This window comes from Prorops nasuta, unplaced genomic scaffold (assembly GCF_024137725.1).
Source record: "Prorops nasuta isolate Cenicafe-Biocafe unplaced genomic scaffold, Cenicafe_Pnas_1.2 PNAS00010, whole genome shotgun sequence".
Classification (NCBI taxonomy): domain Eukaryota; kingdom Metazoa; phylum Arthropoda; class Insecta; order Hymenoptera; family Bethylidae; genus Prorops; species Prorops nasuta.
In genome coordinates this window covers 6,918,163-6,942,950 of record NW_027116807.1, presented here as the reverse complement: position 1 = coordinate 6,942,950, position 24,788 = coordinate 6,918,163, and the positions used below count along the sequence as shown (strand labels likewise).

Genomic DNA, 24,788 nt, shown 5'->3' with positions numbered 1-24,788 from the left:
TGAAAGTTTTATGACTACTGTAAAATGTTTAAAACGATTGTATAGATTACATTTAAATCGCGAGGAGCTGGGACGATGATTTTATTGAGAAAAAAAAATTGCTCGCATAAGTTACAATAATATTATATATTATAAAATATATTAGTCCATAGAAAATAATAACAATACTATGTGAGATTTCTATAATATAGCTTGCGATCCACGCCATGACGTGATTGTATGATGGCCTGTCGAGTAGGTGTCTGTGCCCTGTAATATAAAATGAAAAACGTGAAATATCACTGTTACAAGATTTGTATCATATTAGTTTTTCTATTGACGACTAATAAATAATATTTCTTTAATCACCTGTGTTAGCATTAATAGCTCATCTTGAGTATCGACAATTTTTACTGGGAATGGCGAACCTGGCACGAGAACGCCGGCCCAACGAACCTCGACTCTATAATCTCCTGGCTCGGTTGGGTCGTATCGGCAAAGTATAATTCTATCCTTCTGAGTTTCCCTCTGCATCTCAACTCTAAAGGCTCCTTTCGGTCCACGAACCCTTACTGTCAATTGACCAGCACCAGCTCCCCGAGTATCGCAAATAAATCGCGACTGGAATGTTGCTAGAACGCCGTGCTCGATTCCTGGACCGTATACACGAACCTAAACTTTCCATTTTTAATTACAATGTTGTTTCCTGATAACTTTACATACACATTATTATACAAGTTATTTTACCTTTGAAGCATCTGGAGCGCCAGAAACCCTCAGTGTAAACGGGGAACCAGGGACGTGCTCTCCAGCATATTTTATAGTTAAAGCATGTCTTCCTGCTTCTTGAGGTTTGACGTTGAGTGTAAACGTAGCGTCACCGTGATCGTACAGTTCACAGTAAGCTACTTTGTGCGGCCCTACGCAATGCGCTGTTAATTCACCTGTAAAAAAAATGTATAATTAATCAATTTAAACATTGCATAAATACAATATTTGCTAAAATATAAAAAAATAAGTTACCAGGGCCTGCTCTTCTAGTATCAATAAAACTTCTTATTTCTTGACCAACTATTCCATTTTTCAAACCATCTCCAGAACAAATGACTCGTGATGCATCCGCTGCACTTGTAACGCTAATTTGTAACGGGCATCCCTTTAATTGTCTGCCATTCCAAGAAACAGTCATCAAAAGTGGATCCGGTGTTAAAGGAATATAGCTGGCACGGTAGACACTATCTCCTGTTAGAAAAAATATTGATAAAAAATTAATTCATAATAAATGATTCGTATTGCAGAATATTATAGTTTACCTAAATGTTGAAGCATCACGTTAACTTCGCTGGTGGGTGAAAAAAGTTGTACTTTTGGGGTCCCACTACCGGCTTGAGAACCGTCTATTGTGAAGCTGACTTCTTCTCCACACTTAGCTGAAGTTAATCCTCGCCCTCTTAGTAATACGCGGCTGGTATCTTGAGATGGAACCTGTGACATGAAAGATGATTAATAAAACAATTAGAAAAAATAGTTTATATAAGCAATGTTAATGCCCTGGGATACAAAAAAAAATTAGGAGGCAAGGAAATCATTTAGTCAGAATTAGAATCAACTAATATCCAATGGATGTCATAATTTTCAATTTTGATTAGTTTTCTTTGTTAGTGTTGTAAGGATTTTAAGTGCACGACTCTTATACAATGAAAGATAAACACGTACCTCGGAATCTTGTACGACGGCCAATTTTGGCGCGCCAGAAAAAGGCACTCCGTTAAAGAGAATCTCTAAACGATGTTCACCATTGCTTAATTGTGGAGCAGCAAGTTTCAGTCTGTTACTACTAGTCATTTCAAAAGTCAATGGATGGTCTCCAATTGTTCCAGTGAGTTCGCCTGGTCCTGCTTCTGCAATATCGAAACTGATCTTGTTGGATGGATGAATTTTTAATCGACCTATCTCATCGCAAACAGCCGACCAGCCTCCTATAATACGAAGGTTTCGACTATCGATAATTTTTGGATGCCAGGGAGAACCAGGCAATTGTTGGCCGGCAGACACAACCCTGATATCGAAAACTCCCACTTCGGTAGGTACATAAGATACATTCCATGTCCCTGGATTAGCACCAGCTTCTATGGTTGCTTTCGAAACACTGTCGGGTCCATCCACTTGAACTGCTGGAGGGCTTCTAGTTCCAGTCACAATAAAGTGCGATGGTTTTCCAACGTGGCCATTCAGTAAACCTTCGCCTTTAGCACGTGCTTGTCCTGCTGCGTCAACAGTACATACTATTGGACTACCAGGCACTTGCCACCCACCTGTTGAAAATATTTACTGAATTTTTGGTTGTTTTTAAAATTGCTTTCATTCCTTTAAATCATTGACGAAAAAGCGTATTAAAACTATCAAAGATATTACCATATGTTACGTTTATCATATATGTCCCAGGAACGCTCGGTGAAAATTCTATCATTTCTGCACCATCGTTAAGAGGAGTAACATGCAGAGGAAGTTCCTGTCCCAATGGACTCATAGCCGTCACATCAAGATCCGCCATTCCAGCCTCAGATTTTATCACTGTAACAATACACTTACATCACCAATCTAAAGTTTTTTATTTGCTTTACATGAGAAAAATATAGTTTCTTCGTTATTTTCTATGCTTTATGCAGAACAATCTAAATCTGCACCACTATGCACCTTTCAAATGGGTACTAGTTGAAAGTGGAGTATGTTCTATCTATAACAATTATTCCTAATAGCCTTGAAAGATCGTGCGGCTGTAGCCAGTGAGAAAACGCACGGTACTTTCTCTTTTTCATTAGAATACGAGTAAATGGTATGCGAATCGACCATGCGTTGCAACAGGTGAAAAAGAAAAATTGGCAAATAACAGTTGCGCTGCTTAGAAGCAACTAATACTAAAGATATTAGAGTAGTAGCACGCGTAACGGTAAAGTTCGTGTTTATCGATACGATAAAGTGTACATGTCTGGTAATATAGTTTATTCACTTACATTTTAAAGCAATGTGATCGTGTACCGACACAGTTGTAGGCCCAAGCTCTTGAAGCTTTATTTTGGATGAGTCAAATGCCTGACAAAAGAAAGGTGAACCCAAAACGGGCTTTGTTCCTTGAAGCACGTCGATTTTATACGTTCCTGTTAAAATAAATATTTTTCTGTAGATCTATAAAAATAGACTCTAGCAATAAAATATATAATAAGGGAAGCAACGAATTATTAAACATTCAACTGGCAGTGTATGTCTTATTGAAAATGAAAACATCAATTCCGTCAAACCAACAGCTTTTTTTATACAGTAAATTAATTCGTCGCCATAAGATATGAAAAAATCAATATTACGTTGATTGCAATACATGTTAACATAAAAATAATGGAGACCTGAATTAGGGACACTCACCTACAGAATTCGTTGTGAATTCGGCGAGCAAGTTACCATCGCGATGCTGATAGCAGCGTACTGGCACAGCATTTCCTTGCGGGCCACTTATTACGACATCAAATTCCTTCCCAGGACGGCCTAAAGTCTCAATGGTGAATGAAGTGACTTTGCCAACGTACGATTGATACAATCCTAAACCAGTTGCGGTTACTTCCCGTCCTCCAGTGGGACCTCGAACAGTTACTTCTAGCGGACTGCCTGTAAATAAAATAAATATCATGTAACTTGACTAAAAATAGATTACGAAGAGACCGTAAAACCAGAAAGATAAGCTTGTATCTATAGATATCCTTACCGGGAATATGAACCTCGTTGTATTTTATATGCACTTTGTGGGGTGCGGCACGCGTAGGATGGAAAATAACTTCGTAAAGTCCATTGTCTCCTTCTCTCACCAAACTGTCAACATCAGCTCCTCCCGCACGAACATTTACTGTCAATTTACCAGGTCCAGATTCTTTTGAGGCCACGACTACAACATTTTTTATATTATAATGTTGTTAAATCTACCGAAACCGTTTAATCAATTAAACATTTTTATCATACCAATGATAGTGCCAGGTCGATGACAAACAACATCAGCTATTTCTTTAATTTGTACTTTAGTGGGATCGAAAGCTTGGAGGGATTGAGAGCTTATTGGTTTATGTCCATCGCTAAATATTACGTTGTATGTTCCTACTTGACGCGTTCGGATTTCAACTCGATATAAACTCGAGGATAATTTTGATAATGTACAGGGAATTATTATCCCATCCGGACCGGTTACTTCAGCTGATACTGGACCAGACAATCCATGAATATCCAAATCCATGTATGCCGTGTTCCCCACGCGAATCAAAGAAGGTCCATCCATCGTGTTATTAACAACTGGGCACTTAAATGGACTACCTATTGAAAATAATAGTAATAATTTTGAATTTAAATTTATCATAAGGTTAAAACGTATAAGGTCAAAATGATAAATAATAAAATTTCAAACCTGGAACGTTATCGTCATTGAAGCTAATATTAACGTAATGCGTACTAGTTGTTTGTGGTACAAATGTGACGTCATAAAGACCACGAGCACAAGCAACAACCTCAGCCTTGACAGTATTGTTCTCGGTACTGACAACTAGCTCCAGTGTTCCCTCACCCGCCTCCGCGGCATCGACGGTAAAAGTGGTAGCTTGACCCAATAAAGCTTCTGTTAAGCCAGAAACATGAACTTTCGTCACGTCGTAAATATTGCAAGCAAATGGAGAGCCTTTGATTGGTTCACTATCCACCAGAACACTAATGTTATGTCTACCAACTTCGTTGGGCACGAAGGTAACATTGTACTTTCCATCAACAGGCTCTATCGTGATGGGTAGAGCGATATTGGAAGGTGGGGTTACGATTACATCGCAATTTGCTGAAGTAGCTTGTGGATCCACTGTGAATGATATCATTTGTTTGACAGCTCCCATCTTCAAACTGTGGCCGGTGATAATCGCTTGACCCGTGTTTACCACTTTGCAGTTAAATGGTGAACCTACAAATTAATTGTGAAACTATTGAAATACAAAATTAAATTTTAGATCTCAAATTATCTCGTAGTCATTGATTTATTAATTATTTTTGACTTCTAATTGGTTTCTGTATTCGAGTATATTGATTTGCGAACGTTTCGCAAAAATTTAAATTATTGATGTAAATAATACATTAGTTTCGAAATGATTTCCAATTTATACCTGGAACGGGTTCCCCATTAAAACGTACGCTGAGACTGTGCGTTGCAGCTTCCTGAGGCTTAAAATTCACCCGAAACTTTGCATTTCCTTCACTTTGTACATAGTTTGGTACATTTTTACCATTTACAGCAACTATAATTTCGAGATTTCCTGCTCCTGCTTGACTGGCATTGACTATAAACAACAAATTTTCATTGAATTTCATTATAGAAATTACATGAAGATTTAAAAAATGATTAACTTACTGCTAAAGAAAACGGGTCTTCCGACGACGCCACTATTGATGTCGGTTACTTTTACTTTATCAGCATTGTAAGCTTTGACCAAGAAAGGACTACCCTCGACGTGCGACCCATCCAATTTAACCTCCACACTGTGATCACCTGAAGGATCAAAGTACACAAATAGTATCCAATTTCTTTACCTTTATGAAAGATGTCTATTGTCTTAATATTAATGCATACGTACCAACATCTTTTGGTGTGAAACCACATATATAAGCACCATGTCCATTTTGTTTGATCTGCACGGGTAAACTCTCTCTCGTTGGTGACAATACTTCTACAACTGGTACTCCAAGTGACGAATCGGCTTCAATGGTGAACGTAGCGACACGATTTACCGAAACTTTTTCAAGGCCTTCGGTAATTAATACTTTTGCCGTATCGCTGACCTAAAATCAAAAGTACGAATGTCAATAAAAGGACATTATAAAACATAGACCAATTTAAGAATTGAACAATTTTACCTGACAAGTGAATGGACTGCCAGGAACGTCTTCCCCGTTGAATCTTAAATCTACTGTATGAACGATATGTTCTCTCGGTGTGAATGAGATGGCATAGGTGTGAGGACCTTGAGCTTGAGCAGACGTTGGTACTCGGCCACCATTCACCGTTACATCTAAATTTCCAGGTCCTGCTTGACTAGTCTCCACTATGTTAAAGTAAAATTGATTAATTTAAACGTCGATGCACTACAATGTATTTGTTAAAAGTACTTTGTATCAAGGAAATTCTTTACCTAAGAATGTAACTGGTACACCGATTACACCGCGTTTCGCATCCTTAACTTTAATGGCAGTGACATCATAAACTTTGCAGCTAAATGGACTACCGACCACGGGAACATTGCGATGGCTTACGGAAATTCGATGTTCTCCTACGACTCTTGGCGTGAAGGCCACGCTGCACGTTGTATCTTTGTTGTCGGTGACTTGAGCTGGCACGGCCTGCCCACTGGGCCCTATCAAGTCCTCCGGTTAGTCTCTTACAATTTTAGTCAGCCAACTACTAAGGGTGGACACCGCAAAGACGAAATTCACCGGGACTGGACCTCGATACCCGTATTTTGTCCATTTTCGTAATCAAATGTTACGATTTAATAAGCATTTTAATGGTTAATTAAGCAAAGGTTATTATTAATGTAATTGTAAAGGGGTGAGGGTGTATAATTAAATAATGACTTCAATTAGCAAAATGAATCTCTTCATTATTAAGGGCAAGCTAGGTGTAGATAGAATTCTCGTACTGCAAATAAATTATATGGACTAATATATAAGAGCATTGTCTAAATATGAATAGTTCTCATCGTGTAAAAATTGTATTGGCACGTTAATAAAGGCATTATAAAGATGTCAGTCCACACGGTGGCTTGAAGTTAAAGTTAATAGCACCGTGAGAAATAGTAGGAAGAGCTCTAATAGCAAATAGAATAACATATTACGAGAGAGAGAGTGTTAGTCATTTGTGTAGAAATGGCACTAAAGATAAAAACCCATGTAAAACATTGTAGCTAAGGTGTTATCGCTCATACGCTCTCCCTAAAAATGGCGTTAAAATGAAGCCCATATAAAATATTAACGACGATTTGTTACCGTTTATACGTTCTTCATAAAATAAGCACTTTGATAAAAGGCACATGATTATAATAAGTGGTAAAAATGTGCTAAGGGAATGTCGTGTGAGGAGGTGGCAACTTATTTGCCCTTACGCAAGGTCTTCAGGAGACTGAAGTTAGGAACCCGCCACCATTTGATTCATTAAACTCCGTTATATTAATAATTAAAAGGAGATTAGTTTGTTTAGAAAGTCTAGTAATGTCGTAGTCTGAAAGCTGGCCGACCTGCAACAGAGAGAGAGAATTGCTCTCAAGCCATAGAAAAAACCAGAATTGCTAGACAGCAGCACGAGATCTTGTGCAGACCTGCGTTATGTAGCCACATTGGCGATTATTGCTAAATTAATAGTAACTATAAAATTAAACAGAATATACCAGGTCAGTAGAACAAAAGTGCTTGTAGGTTCTTCGGTGGCCAGTGACAAGATGTGCGTAGAGATTGAATATTATCACAAAGTACTATGTTAGATATGACATTCTACAATATTTAAAGTGAAAAGATTCACACAGTGCAAAGTGAACTGTAGCATTAATCCTAAGTAAATAATAAACTTAATTAGGTTGTCAAGTTTTTTCTGAAACTTGAATTCTTTTTTTATGAATCAAGGTTTTAGTTTTAAGATATGGAGGTTTCAGTGGCACTAGCTAGTCTCAATATAATTCAATCGACGAATAATTTAAATTATGGTAAGGGAATGTTTTACCTTCAACATTTACTTCTAGATCTTCCAAGCTACCGGCAACGTTACTGACGGTAAGATAACTTTGCCGCCCTAAACCAGCGCTGCTCAGTGCCTGCCCACTCACAGTAATGTGACTATCTCCACCTACCCTCGTAATTATCGGACAACCTGGTACGGTTTTCTTGTTAAAGGCAATGTTAATTATATGCTCGCACGCCTCAAATGGCACGAAACTAACTGAGAATCGAGCGTTCCCTTGAGGCGTTACTTGGGTAGGGATATTTTTACCACGAGCTGATATTGTTATTTCCAAGTTTCCTTCACCTGCTTGACTTGCGTCAACTAATAAATATTGAATTAGTGACATTATCAATCATTTTCCGTTTATTAGTGCTATTTATTATTTACCAGTAAAATGTGTAGATTGTCCCACACTACCTCTGGCTACAGGTCCGATTAACACTTTATCTGCATTAAATGCTTTAGCCAGGAACGGTGTGCCATTAACTGGATGGCCATTGTATTCAACACTAATGGAATGTACACCTACATCTCTTGGTATAAATTCAGCAGTAAAACCACTGTTTATATCACCTATTACCTTCACAGGTAATTCGCTGTTTGGACCTAAAGTTTTTAATGTAAATTATAATTGTAAAGCCAACAAATTTTTTAAACTATAAGCTTTATTTTATATGTACACACAGCATACTTGAATACATACCTCTTACAGAAACTGCTAATTCTGCACTACCACTTCCATCAACACCCATGTGAAAACTGGCAGGCTGATCAACTGGTATAAGTTCCAGATGATTCAAGCTTAATGTTACTCTACTCGTGTCAGATACATTACAGATAAATGGACAGCCTCGTACTGCTTCTCCATTGAATTTTATATCAATATAATGTGACTTTGCAACTTCAGGAGTGAAAGATACAAGGCATCTTCCACCACCGACTACTTGAACATGATTAGGCACTTCTCCTTCATTTATTGAAATTTCTAACTGTCCTTCTCCAGCAGCGCTAGCATCAACTAAAAAAATTTACAAGTTATATAATAAAAAAGAAAAAATAAAATACATTTATAAAATACATACTACACTGCAAAAGAACTAATAGGGAGGCAAATGTTTCTCGTACCTCTGAATTGACAGGCATGTCCAACTACGGCACTGGGTACGTCAGTAACTTGAATTAAACTGCTGTTGTACACCTTGGCGACGAGGGGTCCTGCCGGTAGCTTTTGTCCCGCGATGCTCACCTCCACTAGATGGCTGCCCACTTCAGTTGGTATAAATTCAACACGAAACTCACCAGTTCGTCCTGGCTCTTCTTCTATTCTTGCAGATATATGACGTTTTGATGGTGCTATAAATATAAAATCAATTAAAGATTAATTAATTCCAATTGTGAAATTGAAACTTTAAAAGATAATTTGATTAATCTTCTGTAAATCTTACTTATAATCTGCACGTCTATTTCACTACTACTAAAGCCTAGAGCTGATAATTCAAAAACAGCAGGACTACCGGCTGGGACCAATCTTACAGAGTCCCCTATTACTGACATTTTAGGACCTGGCATGATGCCAATTTGCCAAGGTGATCCTGAAAATAACAAAAATAATTAACTTAACAGAAACATTTCATAATTTACTGAATCATAAGCCATACAAAATTTAATGATACTGATATAAAGACATATTATGAAAAATTTTATATTCATCAAAAGTATTGATATTTATCCAATGTACGAAGAAACTAAAATTTAATGTTTGTCAGAAAGAAAAATCTATAAATTAAAAACAATTATAGCACTACCATGATAAATTAGTTTCTACTGAATAAAACATTACAAAATAAAAATTCAAGGCAAAATTTTAAAAATATCAATCCACGTCTTCTAACCTGCCTGTCTGGCATTCGATTTACGACATAGAAAAAAAAAAATACAAATAGAATGGATGTCAAGTCATTCATAAACGCGCCTAGGGAATGTGGCGGGAAGGGTAAAAATATGCGAGGAATTTAATTACCGAGATCACGCGTGGCCTTAAATGGCAAAAGCTGAAAAGAAAAATCCTAGAGAAAAATGAACAAAGAAGAAAATAAAGAGATTTTCGAATATCAAAAATGCACTGATCACTTCTGAACACTGGACACTCGGAATGAACTTGTAACTATTGACGATATCTTTTGCTGTTAGGTATGGAGCAAAGGACTTAGCGGATTTAGGGGGGAAGGGGGAAGGAAGAAGTTCAGTTTCGCAAGTAAATTTCAGAAAGGAGAGGAATTCAGAGAGAAGGAAAAAAGGGAATGAAAAATATTCGGATTATCCGAATGACACTTGTAACTTCACTTAAAAACGAATACAGGTATTCTACTGTAGGTAAGTATAAGCACCAAGAAGGAAAGAATCGATGAGGAATCGACTAAGAAATCGAGTTTCACGAGGCGAACTCAGATTTTCCCGTTGGGCGTTTTCTCAACAGGAATTCCCATTTATTTCGGGTATCCATAGTTTCCTCGGATGTTCGCCGGGGTCAGAGGGAACTTTGTAAATATGGAAGCCTGTCGCGGAACTATCGAGAAAGTTGTACGGGCGTTACAATACAGGTTTATTAAGAGAAGAAACGTCAGCAGAGCGCGATTCTCGGCGGACTCGACCGAGTCGAACGACGGGACGAGTGTGCCTACCTCCATCCCAAGACTCGGGCCCAAAACCAGTAACGTATAAACTCTCTTGCGCTCCCGCATCCCTACACCTTTCTTTTTTCTTCCAACTCCAACTCGCTCGAGGAAATCCCACGTCAACTCAATCAATTTTTCTCCTACCTCTCACGTCGTTCTTTATTTTCCTCAAATTTTCCATTCACCTATATATTAACGCAAAAATATATTTTTTAATTACAAACAAAAATTTATCAATTTAATCAAAAATTAATTCAGAATATAAAAAAAATATAGAGATATATTAACAATTTTGAAAGAGGGTACCCAAAATAATTGGTACGATTATGATCTACCATCCGCTTCTTGCTCGCTCGACTGGCTTCGGTGCATATAATACTATACACGCTATTGGGATACCAGATCTGCGTATCCCGATATCCTAAGGTCGGACCACAAACAGAACGATGTTTGTATAATGTAATGTGATTCTATGGAGATCATTTCCCCAATAAAAGAGGATTTTTCCTCTTCCCAATGCCGTTGCGTCGTAGCCTAATTCAATGGAAAAACTATATTAATTTTTATAGTCTACACGGTTACTTTGGTTATTGCTGTAAAGGTTAGCAATTAAACATTATGCTAATGGATTTTATCGTTTGTGTAGCATATATTTTACGAGTGTAAAATTACAGGTACTACAAGCTAACTGAAAATTTCTAGCTGTAGAAGGAGCGGAATTTTGTTTCATTTCGTTACCGCTCGATCGAAGATTCATATTGCATCAAGTTTCCATCCGGATTTCCACTCGAGTCATCGTATAGCACGCCTTTTTCTCTACTACCTGCGGTTGCCGTAAGAAAATGTCGAGAGATCCGCACTTTCGCGCTTTCCATCCCAACATCCAGATCCGCCATTACAATTAATGGCGTCTCGACTCAAAAATGTAAACAAAAAACTTTTATGCATGGCAAGGCAGCAAATCATGCTTCTGTATATCTAGTCGATAGCGTAAATGAGACCTGATTGGATGGGAAAATCTTTCTCGAAGAGCGTTGAAAAAATATCTTTCCAGCAAGGTTAAAGAAGGTTATTCTCCGATACCTACGCTTTACGTTTGAGTTAAGTCGATCAAGAAGCATGACGCTATTTTGAGTTATATTCGTTCAACCTTGATGAAACACTTTTTGCTATGTTTTTAAAGTGTATTTTTACATCAAGCTTCTACAGTACTGACTATGCCAGCACTGAGAGATGTTGTTTCTCCTGTGTTCTCTTCCTGAATCATTTTCTACCTTGCTCCTCTCGTGACTGAAGTTATAAGGAAGCGACCGTATACACTCGGTGAATCGCTGCATTCCCGGACATAACGGGTTTCCACGGAAAGTCAGATACGGCACCGAAATTTTCGAAAATTCCCCTCCTATCACAAGTAGTGTCACAGTGGATCTAAATATATATATATCAATTTCTATATCAAAGACCTAAAAAAAAACTCGTGGGATTTTTCTGAAATATTGTTTATTCGGAATATTGATTTGTACCCTTGGACATTACAATTCGTCGCTATTGACTTTTAGTACCCTTAAATAACGATCAATTAAACGGTTAGGCTCCAATGTCCGGCGAGAATAAAAGTAAATTGAGATAATTTGTGGAACGCGACCATAAAACAGGGATACGGTTCGTGTTTAAGACTTTGTTATTTATTCGAATGAATAAACCAAGATGATTTTCATCTTTGAGCTCCTATTGTACGTAATCGTTCTGTTCCCCTTATATTATATAGTTACACGTGCACTTCTCACAGTGATATTGTATAATAATTCGTTGAATTAATCCTTAAGTAACAAAATAGAGACGCTCTCAAAGGTCACGGTTAGCCATGTCAACATTTGCTTTTGAGGAGTGAAATCACAGAATTCAGTTTTATCTTCTCTCTCGTTCTTTCAATGCTGAAATATCTGTCGTGATTTACAACTGCTCATAAAAGACTGCAGAGCAGCGAAACGAGGGTGATAAAGTGACAGAAGTCGCTCGTTTAACCCAGACCATTCCAATACCTCCCCCCTGTCCCCCTTTAGTACACACAGAGTCAAAAACGCTTCTAAAACGTTTTCGAACACAATTTAAGAGGTTAGAAAATTTCCATAATCGAGTTATGATTTATGAAAACGAGGATGAAGATCACGAATTTCGTGGTAAAGTGACAGCAAAGTGCAAGATGGCGGGAGGCTTGAATTTTAATCGATCGCTTAATCCACGACCGGACTGGTTACTAAAAGTAGGCACGCGAGGAATTCGTAGATTATAGCCGAGGCAATTTGCCATAGTTGACTGAAGAAGCCGCATGAAGTGGCATCCGGGAGCTGGTGATAAGGTCTTTGCACGGCAAGCGACTAAGAAAACATTCCGAGTGTCGCCAGCCATCATAACCTATTCTTTCGCGGATTTCGCCAGAAAAAAATAAACAAACTTTCAAGAGCATTTCTTGCGCGACCAACGGTAGCTAACCTTAACCGTTCCACCGTTCAATGCAAATTTACTTTCGAAACTTATCTTAGCTGTTACTCTTTGTTGGAAAATATTTGGATGTTCTCGAGAGTTTTATGGAAAAGCAAAGGGTTGTGGGTGTTTTGGCGGTTGTTGGAGGTACGATGGCGATCACGTGCTAATATACGTAGTATGTATATTTGCACGTAGGTAGTAGCTAGGCGCCTGGCCGTCCTGGCTTGGCTTGGTACTGGCTATCCTCATTCGTAACCAAATACGTCTATGTGCGAACACTCTACCATCCATCGTCGTATAGTTGTAGAGTCGTAAGCGCGTATAGCCACACCTATATACAGGCCCCGCCGAAGCCTCCGCGTCCGTTCCAAACGTTCCAACGTTCTAATCGTAACTTAACCTAAATCTTCCAGGCTTCGTTCGTCAATTAATCGACAAGAAGAAAACCTGTCGTAAGAAGAAGTCATTCCAATGCAATCTTCATAGCGTACTCTCTTCGCTCAAACGGGATATAGAAATTTTCAAGGTCAACTCTTAAAATTCACTGCCACTCGCCTGGTCAGGCATCTTACACAGAATTCCAGTAAACTCTGCAGTGACTCTCGAAGAATTTCGAAATACGGTCTAAATCGACTCCGTAAGATTCGAGGTTATTGTCGACGAGGAGGCCAAATGGCAAATGTGAGTCTCGACAGTCTCGAGTGGAGTGAATGCGGGAAATGTGAAATAACACATCCTGGTGTCATAATGCGTTTCAGTTTGAATTGGAAAGGCTCGCTTGTGTCGTTTTTGTCGCGATTGTCACAGACTGGAATATAAACCGGGGCATGCGCGCGCAGGGCTCTTCGGGTAATTTACTCGACCCTGCCTGACCACGTGCATGCAATCACGCATTGCTAACGTTGCAAACTCAATGCACTTCTCGATATGGCATCTAAATCATATTCTCCGGCAATAAAGCACCACCACGCCACTTACTGCTTTTCATTACGCAATTCGCACGATGAAAATTACCGTTGTCGTATTTTTTATGACATCGATTATACTGCACCGGCTCATTCATCCAAATTCTTAACCGGCTTTTTGCATTCTTGCTTGCTCTTGATTATTTATGCGTGAATTATCTTTCGCCTTTCGATGAATTTTAATGATTACATTCCGCTCCTTGTTACACGACTAACGGACTCCTGTATCTGCATACAATTGAAAGAGAGCTAGAAACGTCGATTGAAATTGATTTTTCACGTAGTTATCGCGGAACCTCTAGAATCTGCATGATATTTGCATAATTATTGTAAATTTGGTGTGACGTTCTAGAATAGAGGGGGGATAGCCAATTATAATTGTACAATCAGCAGTGCCGTATCAAAATAAAAACATCGATGCTTAAATCTGATGTTTGGTTTACGTTCCTATGTAGATGTGTTATATTGTAGGCCAAAGTCGGAAAGAAACAGCTAGGCTCGAGTGGCTCGATTGTCAAGCTATGTGTGGGGATCAGCGTATGTACAATAATGGTGGTCGCTCGTAAATGTCGTGAGAATTTAGTTACGTCGATGGTGCATGTGCATCGGTATCAGAGGCAGTAACGGATAGCATAGCTCGGCCGGTGTTTGTCGCATCCGTCCTTCGCCGCGTTAGGAAGGAAGAAAAAGAGAGGAAGAAAAGTTGTGTCGGTGAGAAAATCATGACGTAGCATATGGGTCAGTGGCACACTGTGTGAATGCGTGAAATCGCAAGTCAACGACCTGACCAATGAACCGTCTTTGACTTAGGAGCATGGAGCACTCATGCAGCCGAGACACGCGGAGCGATTCAACAAGTATCGTCTGGGTCCCCATTCGCGAGTAACCATCCACCAAATAAAAGTACATTCCAATACACTTAACTCGTAAAAGCACCTTCGCGTCGAGTCGCTTATTCTCAACGACTCGAGCTACGTGCTAAAAGAAAGCCATGGAAGAGATAACCTTTAAGGTAATAAATATTTCAATGAAAAATTCTATTTTGTTCAACACTTGGTTCCACAGAGATAATATCAGAGTTCACATAGATAATCATCGACAGAGTCCCAGGAGTTCATTGCATGGGAATTATATTAAGACTGACAAATCAGCAACATGAAAACTTTTGAGGTTAGGATCTATGGTTATTCCCCTAAAACACGAAGTTGGCAACGAATTTGTAATAATAATCGGCGCACGCAGGTGCAGTGAGGCTTTTTAATTGGAGAATCCTGCGAGGAATCCTCCCGGTGTCAATAAACTCAGGGGGCTCCACCAGGGCGCCCTACGAGTAACTTTCACCGGGAAATTACGTAGATTTAATCACACGTTGATGAAACGATACTTAAAAGCGGACCTCGCTGGAAAAAAGTTGTTATTGACGAAATGACAATTTTCTACCTGTGATCCCTGAATGAATGAAAAAAACCATACGTAATATACAAAAGTAGGGATTTCACGTAGATCGCTCGGAGGTGGAAGTACGACTTGCTTTTCTATTTGCGAAGGTATACTGTACAGAAGACCGGCATTCCAACCGGCTGTATGTGTTTGCGTGTAGCACGCGTGATTGTACCCGTGACAAGCGGCTAACTCTTAGCATCATTGCAATTGATTCGAAATCGTTAATCGAGCAAGAAATGCGCTATTCAACATAGAGAAACGCCATTTATCCAGAGAAACGACTTTTTTAAACTGCAACTTTTTTTTATCAACCAGGTGCTATTATTATAATTTACTGCTTTTTTATACCACATCGTAGAAAGTTTTTTCTATCATTTTACATTTGATTAGTTGTAATAGTGGGAAAAGGGTAAAAGAAATTCGATGGAGTATCGTACAATACGTGACAAAAGCTGCAACCATTCGAAAATCTGGCAAAAAGCTTTCCAAATGGTGTGCATATAAATTACTTACCAGGTACAGCTTCGCCATTGAACGTCATTTCAACCAAATGTACAAGAGCCTCGTGCGGAACGAAAGAGGCCAAAAAACGCTGACTACCCAGTGCCCTGACGAAGCTCGTCACGTGACCACCGTTTACCAAAATTTCTAGATTCCCAGAACCAGCTCTCGAGCCATCGACTGAAAATGAGCTCAATTTAATATTTTTTCCTCCTTCGTCTCTCTATAATTTTATTTGCAAAAGCTCGGCATGGATGTAATATAAATACTGACTTTCAAATTCCACCGGTTGATTGACCACCCCGTTTGGAATATTTCCAACTTGTATCGCTCTGGCATTATATGCCTGCGACCTAGAAATTGAGAAAAAGATTTTTAATTAGTTTCGATCTAGCTGGAGAGACGCGCATGCTTGCGGATGCACATAATCCACTAACCTGAAAGGTGAGCCTTTAACATGTTGTCCATTTACAAGTACTTGAATAACGTATTCGCCAACCTCGTCCGCTATTATCGTATAGGTCAATCCTCGGAGGATGGATTTTTGTAGAGGAATCTCCTTACCATTCGGGCCTTTAAAATAAAGTTTTTGTAAATAAGAGAGAGAGAGAGAGAGGACAGTTAAAGCATTATAATAAAATCACTATTGATTATCACTAGAAAATATTTACCAATAACATTGACGGTAACCCTACTGGGGTCCACGCTAGGATCGATGGTAAAGTTGGACGGTCTATGGACCGGAAGCATCTCCAGTGCACTTCCACTGATAACTGACGTTTTGTCTACCTTAAAACTCGATCCTCCATTACCGACAACTCTTTCGCGAGAGCCATCGGTACAATCAACGCCTTTATAATAATTATTGTTTTTATTTTTCAGGATCCCGTGAGTTTGCGTTCTACCACTAGGCTGATCACCGGTCTTCCGGTCGTACTCAGGACTGGAGTACCTTTGGGAGGAATAATTGGAATTATGCGTTTCCGTAACGGTCCTCGAGTAATTTTGCGTGTTTTTGTAGTTGTTGTTAACGTTATTTTGTCCATTGGCTTGCTCGTTTCCGGTTAAATTGGCTAGAGACTCCAAGCTCCCGTAAGAGAGGAGGGATTTGGTTTTGGTAATCGCGTCCCAGGAATCGCGCCTCGACGTCCCCCCAACCACCGAGGATACGCGTACGTTGCTGCTTGTGTCGACCACGCCATTTTCCATGGAACTTCTTCTACTGCCAAAATTGGCTTCCTTTTCCCTCGGGCTGAAGCTACGATTCACTGGACTCTCGTTGGAGGTTCTGTACATTGGGCTTCTGGTCGGTGACCTTGACCTTGTCAATGTGGTCGACTGATAAACGTCCCTGGACTCTTTGATGAGAGGCGAGTGTCTGACGTGCGTGGGGCTTGGATTGGGGGACTTTGATCTGTTGAAGGTCGTCGACTGATAAATGTCCTTGGACTCTTTGATGACAGGCGAGCTCCTCGCTCGGTTCGGGCTTCGATCAGGTGACCTCGTCCTGCCCAGTGTATCCGAGGAGTAAACGTCCTTCGACTCCTTTATCAAACTTGGACTCTGCACGATCGATGACCTTGAATTATTGTAGGAACTCGACGAATAAACGTCCTTGGACTCCTTCGTGGAGCTTTGCAGGATCGGTGACCTTGAATGGCTGTAGGAGCTCGACGTATAAACGTCCTTGGTGGACTCCGTCATCGGGCTCTGCAGGTTCGGTGACCTCGAATGATTGTAGGAGATCGACGAGTAGATATCCTTGGACTCCTTCACCGAGCTTTGCAGGTTCGGTGACCTTGAACGGTTGTAAGAGCTCGACGAATAGACGTCCTTCGACTCCTTCGTCGAACTCTGCACGTTCGGTGACCTCGAGTGGTTGTAAGAACTGGAGGAATAAATTTCCTTCGACTCCTTCAACGGGCTCTGTATGTTCGGTGACCTCGATCGGTTGTAAGAACTCGAAGAATACACCTCCTTCGTCTCCTTGATCAACGACGGGCTGCTCATGTTTCTCGAAGTTGCCTGAATTGGTGATTTTGAACGGTTGAGAGAGCTCGTCGAGTGATACTGCTCGCTGCTATAATGGTTGGAAGTTTTGGAGGTCGAGCCATGGCTCAAATGAGAGTAGTCGCGTTGAGTAGGACTCGGGGACTTGTAAGCCGGCGTTGAGTACATCTTCTGGCTGGGACTACCACGCTCGGAATTCACATTCAAACCGTTCATTCGTCTCTCTAACGAAGAGACTTTTGATCTCTCCAAACTGGACGTGGATTCCTTGGACTTTCGAGAAGTTTTCTGGGTCCCTACTCGAATGGAGAATGGCGAGCCCCTTACGTCAGAGCCGTTGAAGTAAACGTAGACCCTGTATTTTCCAGCGTCTTTTGGTAAGAAGGAGGCTCGGTATTGCATGTGACCGTAATCCTCCATTCTGTATGGGATTGATTGTTTGTCATGGACGATGTCTATTATTACGTCACCAAGACCTCCTGTTCCTCTTGCATCGATTATGAAAGAAAATGGCTGACCAGGCACAGCGCCCTCTGTGTCCAGTAACTAGACGGAGAAGCAATTAATGTCTCTTAATATTCGTCCGACTCTTACTTTTTCTTACAGCCAGTCCCGTTCCCCTACCTTAATTCCGTTGGGATCAAAGACAAAGCACGTAAATGGGCCTCCTTGTATGTGATTGCCCTTGTGCGTTATAGCTATACTCCATTCTCCTGTTTCGTCAGGCTGAAAGGTTGCAGTGTGCACGCCATCCTTCTCCTTCACAGGACATTGCAAAGGCCTATTCGTCGGCGACCATGCAGTTACGTCAATACCATCGTGACTAGTTCCTAAAAAGCAATATGTTATTATCGTTTCTCAACAAACATTGTTTGCGCTGTATGATTATGAATCATCTCTTTCTTATTACCGTAACTGTTGACTAGAACCTCAACGATGGACCCTATGGCGCAAGGATCCATTCCTGGGGATTTGATTTTGGTCAATGGAGGTAAAACCCTGAAGTAATATGGACAACCGTTCACCAACTCTCCGTCGTTATAGACCATCAACTGAAATTAATCAACAAACACTGTTGAATCTCGCGAGAAGATGCTTCCACCTCGCTATTTCTTGAAGCAAAAAATACTTTGTGCATTCCAACTTCCGTGGGGATAAAAGTTCCCTTCCCATGAAGTCCGCTCCAAGTGAGTCTACACTCCACTCGACCACTGGGGCTGATAATTTCACCACGTACCTCGCGGGGATTCACGTCTTTGGTGAGCATCTCTAGCTTGAAGTAGACCTTAAAAGAAACGACCGTTGGAAATTGCTGCGGCGAGAGAAAATGCAGAGGGATGTTGTTCGCACGGAGGAAACTTGCGAAGTGAGAAAGTTTTAACTGGCCGAGGGGGAAGTAATGTCTTTGGCCGAGTTTCTCAGAGTCAATGAGGTAAGACAAAAGATGAAGACATAAAATTTGTGAATGGCAATGAGGTGTAGAGAGAAATAATTATAAGAAAAGAGCGAGCGCACGAACCGGCTGTTGGACTCTAGCGGAAGTGCTATCAATGTGAACAGCAATTTGTTCGCTTGCTTGAGGGCGAGGCTTAACCCACTGAAAGTAAGCGGCGTACGCCATTACACCCAAATGTTCCACATTTTGGTCCGCCATGTCCTTTGCCTTTAGGATAGGCTCGACTCCCAATTTCTTGCCACCGTCGATACCTACGATAGAGTTAAGATTAGCGAGTGTTTCATGTTCACACGAAGAACTATAGAAAATAACTAGTCATACCCGTCTGCAGATTGTTTTCCCAAGAAGATGGACTCGGGTCGATTTTTTCGTAAGGTGGTGCTGGACCACCCAAGCTCCTCACAATTCCACACAAAGCTCGACCGTCGTTCCAGTCGGTCTGAAAATCACCAGAGAGCGAATGTAATAAAATAAAAATCCCCTAGAATTTTATCTACGTTTAACAAGGCTTCCGGAGGGTCGCGTACCGTGAAGTTCCTGACTGAAGCGTGTGGCAGTCTGGAATTGACCCACCTGAGGGTCGAATGAAACCCCGGGGAGCCTTCCTTCATGAAATAAGAGAGATACGTCATTCCAGAAAGCTCGTCCAAATAGGGAGAGGCGAGGTATTCTGGTTCCAGCACCATCGGTATATCGAATTCTCGTTTCGAGATCTCCATTGCTTTCCGGCAATTGTATACACTGCAATTACATTGTAAGAAAGCAAATGAATTATGAATGTAGCAGCGATTGTTCTGGCCAGACAGTGCGTGTGTACATATAGTTTATGCTCACTTGTCCTCGGGATCGAGCTGACGCCAGTGTGGGAAAAGTCCTGGTTTGCAATAATCTAGCAGAGCGCTCAGATATACACCAGAGTTCCAATCCGTCGTGAAGTTGTTCACTCTGCAGTCCGGTAGGACGGCCTGCAAAGGAAAAATGTTCGATAAGAAACATTTCATATTTTTTTATGCTCTTCAAATATTTCTGTAGAATTTCATGCAGTCTTTGCGAGGTTGTAACGAAATGGTTCGATTAAGGCAGGAGATCGTTCGAGATCCAAATTTAGCTTGTGCCGATGATGCAGTGAGGTCATTTGTGCAATTACGTGTATACCGACCTTCAACCATGTGAGCATGAGTTTCCTTGGCGGGAATTTGGACTTGCCAATCTGATACCTCACAATGAGCGACCATATTAAGCCGAGGATCAGCTTTAAATTTCCATTCACTATATCGACGTTCCCTGGAAAAATACGAATAATAAATAAATAAATAAAATAAATATATATAACAGTGCGTAAGAATTCAATGTATATATATATATATATATATGATTTTTTGTTAGTAGGTATATAGTGTTAAGGATAATGAATTCGCCAGCTGATAATGAAAGCAATTATCTCAGAATTGTTTGGTGCAATTAAGTGGAATAGCCAGATACCAATAAATGCATGGCGGTGGCATAAAAATCACGCCTCGTGCAACGGTGCATTTAACCGGAAGTGGAAAAAAAAACTATCAATTTATTGTTTTATAAACCGACCCACATTGCTTGTTCTATTACAATAGGTAAAAGAATAAAAATGGTAGAAAGAAAAAAAAATAGTTAGACACACACTGATTATAATGCATATATATATATATATATATATATATAGAGAGAGAGAGAGAGAGAGAGAGAGAGAGAGATAAAATAAATCAAAGCAAAATACTTGGTTCACGATCTTATCCGGAAATTGTTTGAAAATTTTTATATACGAATGTCTCTCTAACTGGCTTAATTGAATTAATTGCTGGTAATTATAAGATTGCGCTGTCTCCTAATTAAACGTCACAGGATCCGATAAAGATAATGCGCGCGTAAAGAGTGTCTTTTCCTGGCAATTTATAAAACGAAAATATTTTTCAAGAGAAGTTGTTTAGGAATTTAGTTGAACCGAGAAGGGAGTTATAAGGAAATGAGAAATTTGTATCGATTCGGTTTCTCGCGGATTCCAGTTTCTTATCAGTCGTGCACATCGACTATATTAAATTAGTCAGTAACTGTACGTAGCTTAGTATAATAATAATGAGTTGAAACGGCCTCGTGGGCGCCGGTAAGGCACAAGAAAGGCAACGACCTCGAGCCTCGATTTCTGCTACGTGTGACGTAACGAAGGAGACTAGTGGATATACAGAAGAAGAAATCAGGCCGAGACCTGACCTCATAAATTCCGTCAACCCTAACCAAAAATAAAGTTATTTGTTTTTCACTAAAAATAAAAAAGAAAGAAAGATAAAAAATCTGTTCATTTATAAGAAGAGAATAGCGAAGAGTTCGTTTTCTTTGATAGAAAGTTGGAAAAAGTGGAAAGTTTTATAGATTGGATCGTTTTTCATATTTAGGCCCGTTGGTTGGACCGATTATATTACTACTACGCGAACGATTGCAAAAGAGTAGTGGTTCGGTTCGAGAAAGGGGACAGCTGGTCAGTAGCTACCCGCACATTGGAAATTGTTATGCGCTTATCGTCGTGGGCTGACTCACGAGCGTCGAATCCTAGCTGCACGAATATCATTTTATGTAGACTGAAAAAAACGCTATCGTCATAAACCCTATTTTGAACTATCATATCCCGGGCACCTAGCCATTTAGCCGACACACGAAGCTCGCTGCGCAATTTATGTTTACCGATTTCACGAAAAACGCGAGGTTCGAGAAATATCGTTAGGGCACGTCCGGTGTGGATTTCACTAGTTTCTTCAATTTCCTCGCGATGTGGGCTAATCGCTCGTTACACGCCCTCTCGGATAATTAATGCCCCGCGCTAATTGTTGGAGCATTGACAGTCGAGTTATGCATCTCCATTTCTCGCGTGGGACGATTGCAGAACTCAACGATCGTGTGTAGCAAGCCATTCCTGCGGAGCGGCCCCGTAAACTCTCAACGAAAATCTCCAAAAAAGGCGAAAACTAACCTAAAAAATTCATCGAAGGAAAGAATCAATAGTGATCTCGTTAAAAAAGATATAAAATCCCTTTGTCTCTAGCAGTTGATTTTTGTTGGCCGATTACACATTATAGCTCGGTATTCTCTTCGACTATAATAACTAACTAATTGCGTGTCTCGCGCACGCACCCTCTTCCTTTTTGCTTATTTCTCTCCATACCGGATAACGAACAAACCTTTTTCTCCCACGCGAGAAAATCGTCAAGATAGAGTCGTGGAACATGACCATCAAGATTGATATTATGTGAGTAGAAAAATAAACTCCAAAGCTATAACCTCTATTTTACAGTAGATTCGTCTTTTGGGGTTTAATCGTTCGATCCGTTATAAAAGGACATTTTAATTGCACGTTATCGTATGTAAACTTTCAAACAAGACCACATAAACGTAAAGAACGATTCGGTTACGTATTTGTGCTCTTTTTCTATCTTCGTGCTATAGCGTAATATTTGGAGCGACGCGTTAATCAGATCGTGTCGTGGACACAAGAATGTAAAGAGATTCCTTAATTATCCGGTGCTTGCTTTCTGTGAACGTGAAGCCCGGGCTAAATGAGATGATTTCGATGAATTGGCGGGAAGATTTTTGAGGTTAGGTAACGAGGAGGGGAACGTTCATACCGATATTGACGAGCTTGACGCCATCTGCTTCAATGGCCTTGAGAGCAGTGGAGACGTTCTCGAGATGATGATGTTGGTTTGCTGGCCTTGGATTCCATCTGGGCAACCTACGTTTGGTGAGGACCTCGACTAAGGCGCAGAGCCTCGTACCGTCTCTGAAATCCTCGGCCAAATCCAGAACTGGACCACCGCCCTTATCACTCGCATGTTTCAGGTGTTCGTTTACCCAGTTCCGAAACGTATTGGCCTGTATCTCGACCCAGAGATCTTCGTTGCCCTTGATCGGCATCCCTTTGGCTGCTGTACCCTCCGCTGAACGAGCCACCAAACCCACCAACTCTTCTGGTCTCAATTGCTCTGTTGTCTCCATGTTTATTCGTTTTCCTTTCAAAACAAATCACTTTCAGTCAATAACTTAAAACCCATAGACCCAAAAAGCCTAACATTTCACCCAAACTCTCAATGAAAGAAACAATATTTCTCTAAAACGATTATAAAATTCACAAAGCCCATTAAGTATTCATAGGAACACCCACTAATAAAAAAGAAATTTGTACTATTCGTTACAAATATCGAGATATTATTATTATATAGTCATGTCTAAAGATAGTTTTGTTTCTAAAACCTCATTGTCCAAGCACAGTTTCGTCAAATATGATAAACTATGACATCATTGTTGTCCCATAACCTTGCCTGACCAGTGACACAGTACGGTGAAGTAACATTGTACTTCAAGCAAGTCACCTCATTAACATTTCATTCATTTCCCATTGAATTTTAAATCTATCGCTATTTTTTCTCTCATTTTGTTTCATTCCTTATTCCTTCAATTTCCTTATTTTTTATCATTATCAGTGACAAAAAACAAATACAAAAAAACTTAAAAGCGTGTAAATACCATTGTTTTTTATTTGACAAGAACGCGGGAAAGGAATTAGTACGTCTGAGAACCAACTATTGGCATAAACATAGAGAGCTTTATCACTTTCACTGCACTTGAATTGAGGAGTTCGAGAGAGTACGAACGAATGAGGGCGATTAGTTAAATTTTTCGACGAGAGTATTTTCAAGATTTCTTTGTATTAAAACGAGAAAAGGAAAGAATGTTCTACAAGACTTGGAAATTGGAAGGAGTTTTGATTAATATTATTTGACGCACTTTTTTTCATTCGAATCAGGCATAACTGAGCTCACAACAAAAAAGAATGATGGTGAATGCACTTTGATGATTACTATTTACGTTTGTCGTGACTGCGGTGGTGTTGATATTATAAAGCAACGGTTGATGGCCTGACCAGAACAGACATCGAGTATCTCGCGTTAAGCGGTTAACCTTTCCTTTTGGCAAACTGCCAGCTGATGACAGGAGCCAGGAGATCCAGCCGACAGCGATTAACTAAATGAGAAACGCCATTTTTGGATGTCGCAGTCTTCGACGCACCGTCGTTTCTCACTTGAGTCTTCAACAATCGTCTTTAGCTGTTCAAACTTCGAATTCGACGTACGTGCGTCAGCCTCTCAAACACTCTAAAACCACCAACTGACGTGAGAGAGACTCCCCTCCATCCTGGTCTCCACCCGTTCCATACCACCATTGACCATACCTCCACCTCCACCTTCTCCTTTTTCCCTACCATTTCTACATGCCTTTATTGCCTTCTGCTACCCGCGCGGCGGCCCAATCCAACACCAGGACCGTATTTTAATTTCGGTTAGCCTGCTTTTTCTTGCACTCTTTTCATTTTTTCTAGAAAGTATATTTAAACATTATATAAAACATACAGTTTCAATAAGATTTGCCAACGCAGCAAATAGAGTCCAATCGTAACTTCTAGAAAA

At 40.1% G+C, this 24,788-nt stretch overlaps 1 protein-coding gene across 4 annotated transcripts; it reads right to left on the bottom strand.

Annotated features, from left to right (window-relative positions):
• Nucleotides 1-107: 107 nt before the first annotated feature.
• On the bottom strand, nt 108-24,499 carry jbug (filamin-type immunoglobulin domains fbug). Of its 4 annotated transcripts, none has more exons than XM_066733277.1 (36): nt 24,190-24,499; nt 22,950-23,333; nt 20,459-20,583; nt 20,134-20,264; nt 19,827-20,040; nt 19,621-19,738; nt 19,363-19,550; nt 18,973-19,128; nt 18,754-18,895; nt 18,468-18,673; nt 16,505-18,389; nt 16,271-16,406; nt 16,107-16,186; nt 15,846-16,013; nt 9,208-9,354; nt 8,888-9,115; nt 8,466-8,780; nt 8,150-8,368; nt 7,763-8,083; nt 6,183-6,404; nt 5,908-6,095; nt 5,628-5,832; nt 5,405-5,542; nt 5,160-5,333; nt 4,424-4,960; nt 3,988-4,332; nt 3,737-3,913; nt 3,400-3,639; nt 2,994-3,137; nt 2,395-2,553; nt 1,696-2,294; nt 1,293-1,464; nt 1,003-1,221; nt 727-923; nt 349-651; nt 108-249 (listed from the first exon to the last, which is right to left on the bottom strand). In XM_066733277.1, exons 2-36 carry the CDS (start codon nt 23,317-23,319, stop codon nt 181-183), a joined length of 9,237 nt encoding a protein of 3,078 aa, XP_066589374.1. In that variant the 5' UTR covers nt 23,320-23,333; nt 24,190-24,499; the 3' UTR covers nt 108-180. The 4 variants fall into 4 exon arrangements, with proteins under 4 accessions (XP_066589374.1, XP_066589376.1, XP_066589373.1 ...); XM_066733279.1 differs by having other exon boundaries at nt 24,183-24,329; XM_066733276.1 differs by lacking the exon at nt 24,190-24,499 and adding an exon at nt 24,109-24,133.
• Nucleotides 24,500-24,788: the final 289 nt, after the last annotated feature.

Excerpts from the sequence above, each read along its gene's own strand:
- jbug (XM_066733276.1), bottom strand. Across the intron at positions 18,390-18,467 it reads TTGATCCCAACGGAATTAAG|TTACTGGACACAGAGGGCGC; the intron begins GTAGGGGAACGG and ends TTCTCCGTCTAG. Across the intron at positions 250-348 it reads AGCTATTAATGCTAACACAG|GGCACAGACACCTACTCGAC; the intron begins GTGATTAAAGAA and ends TTTATATTACAG.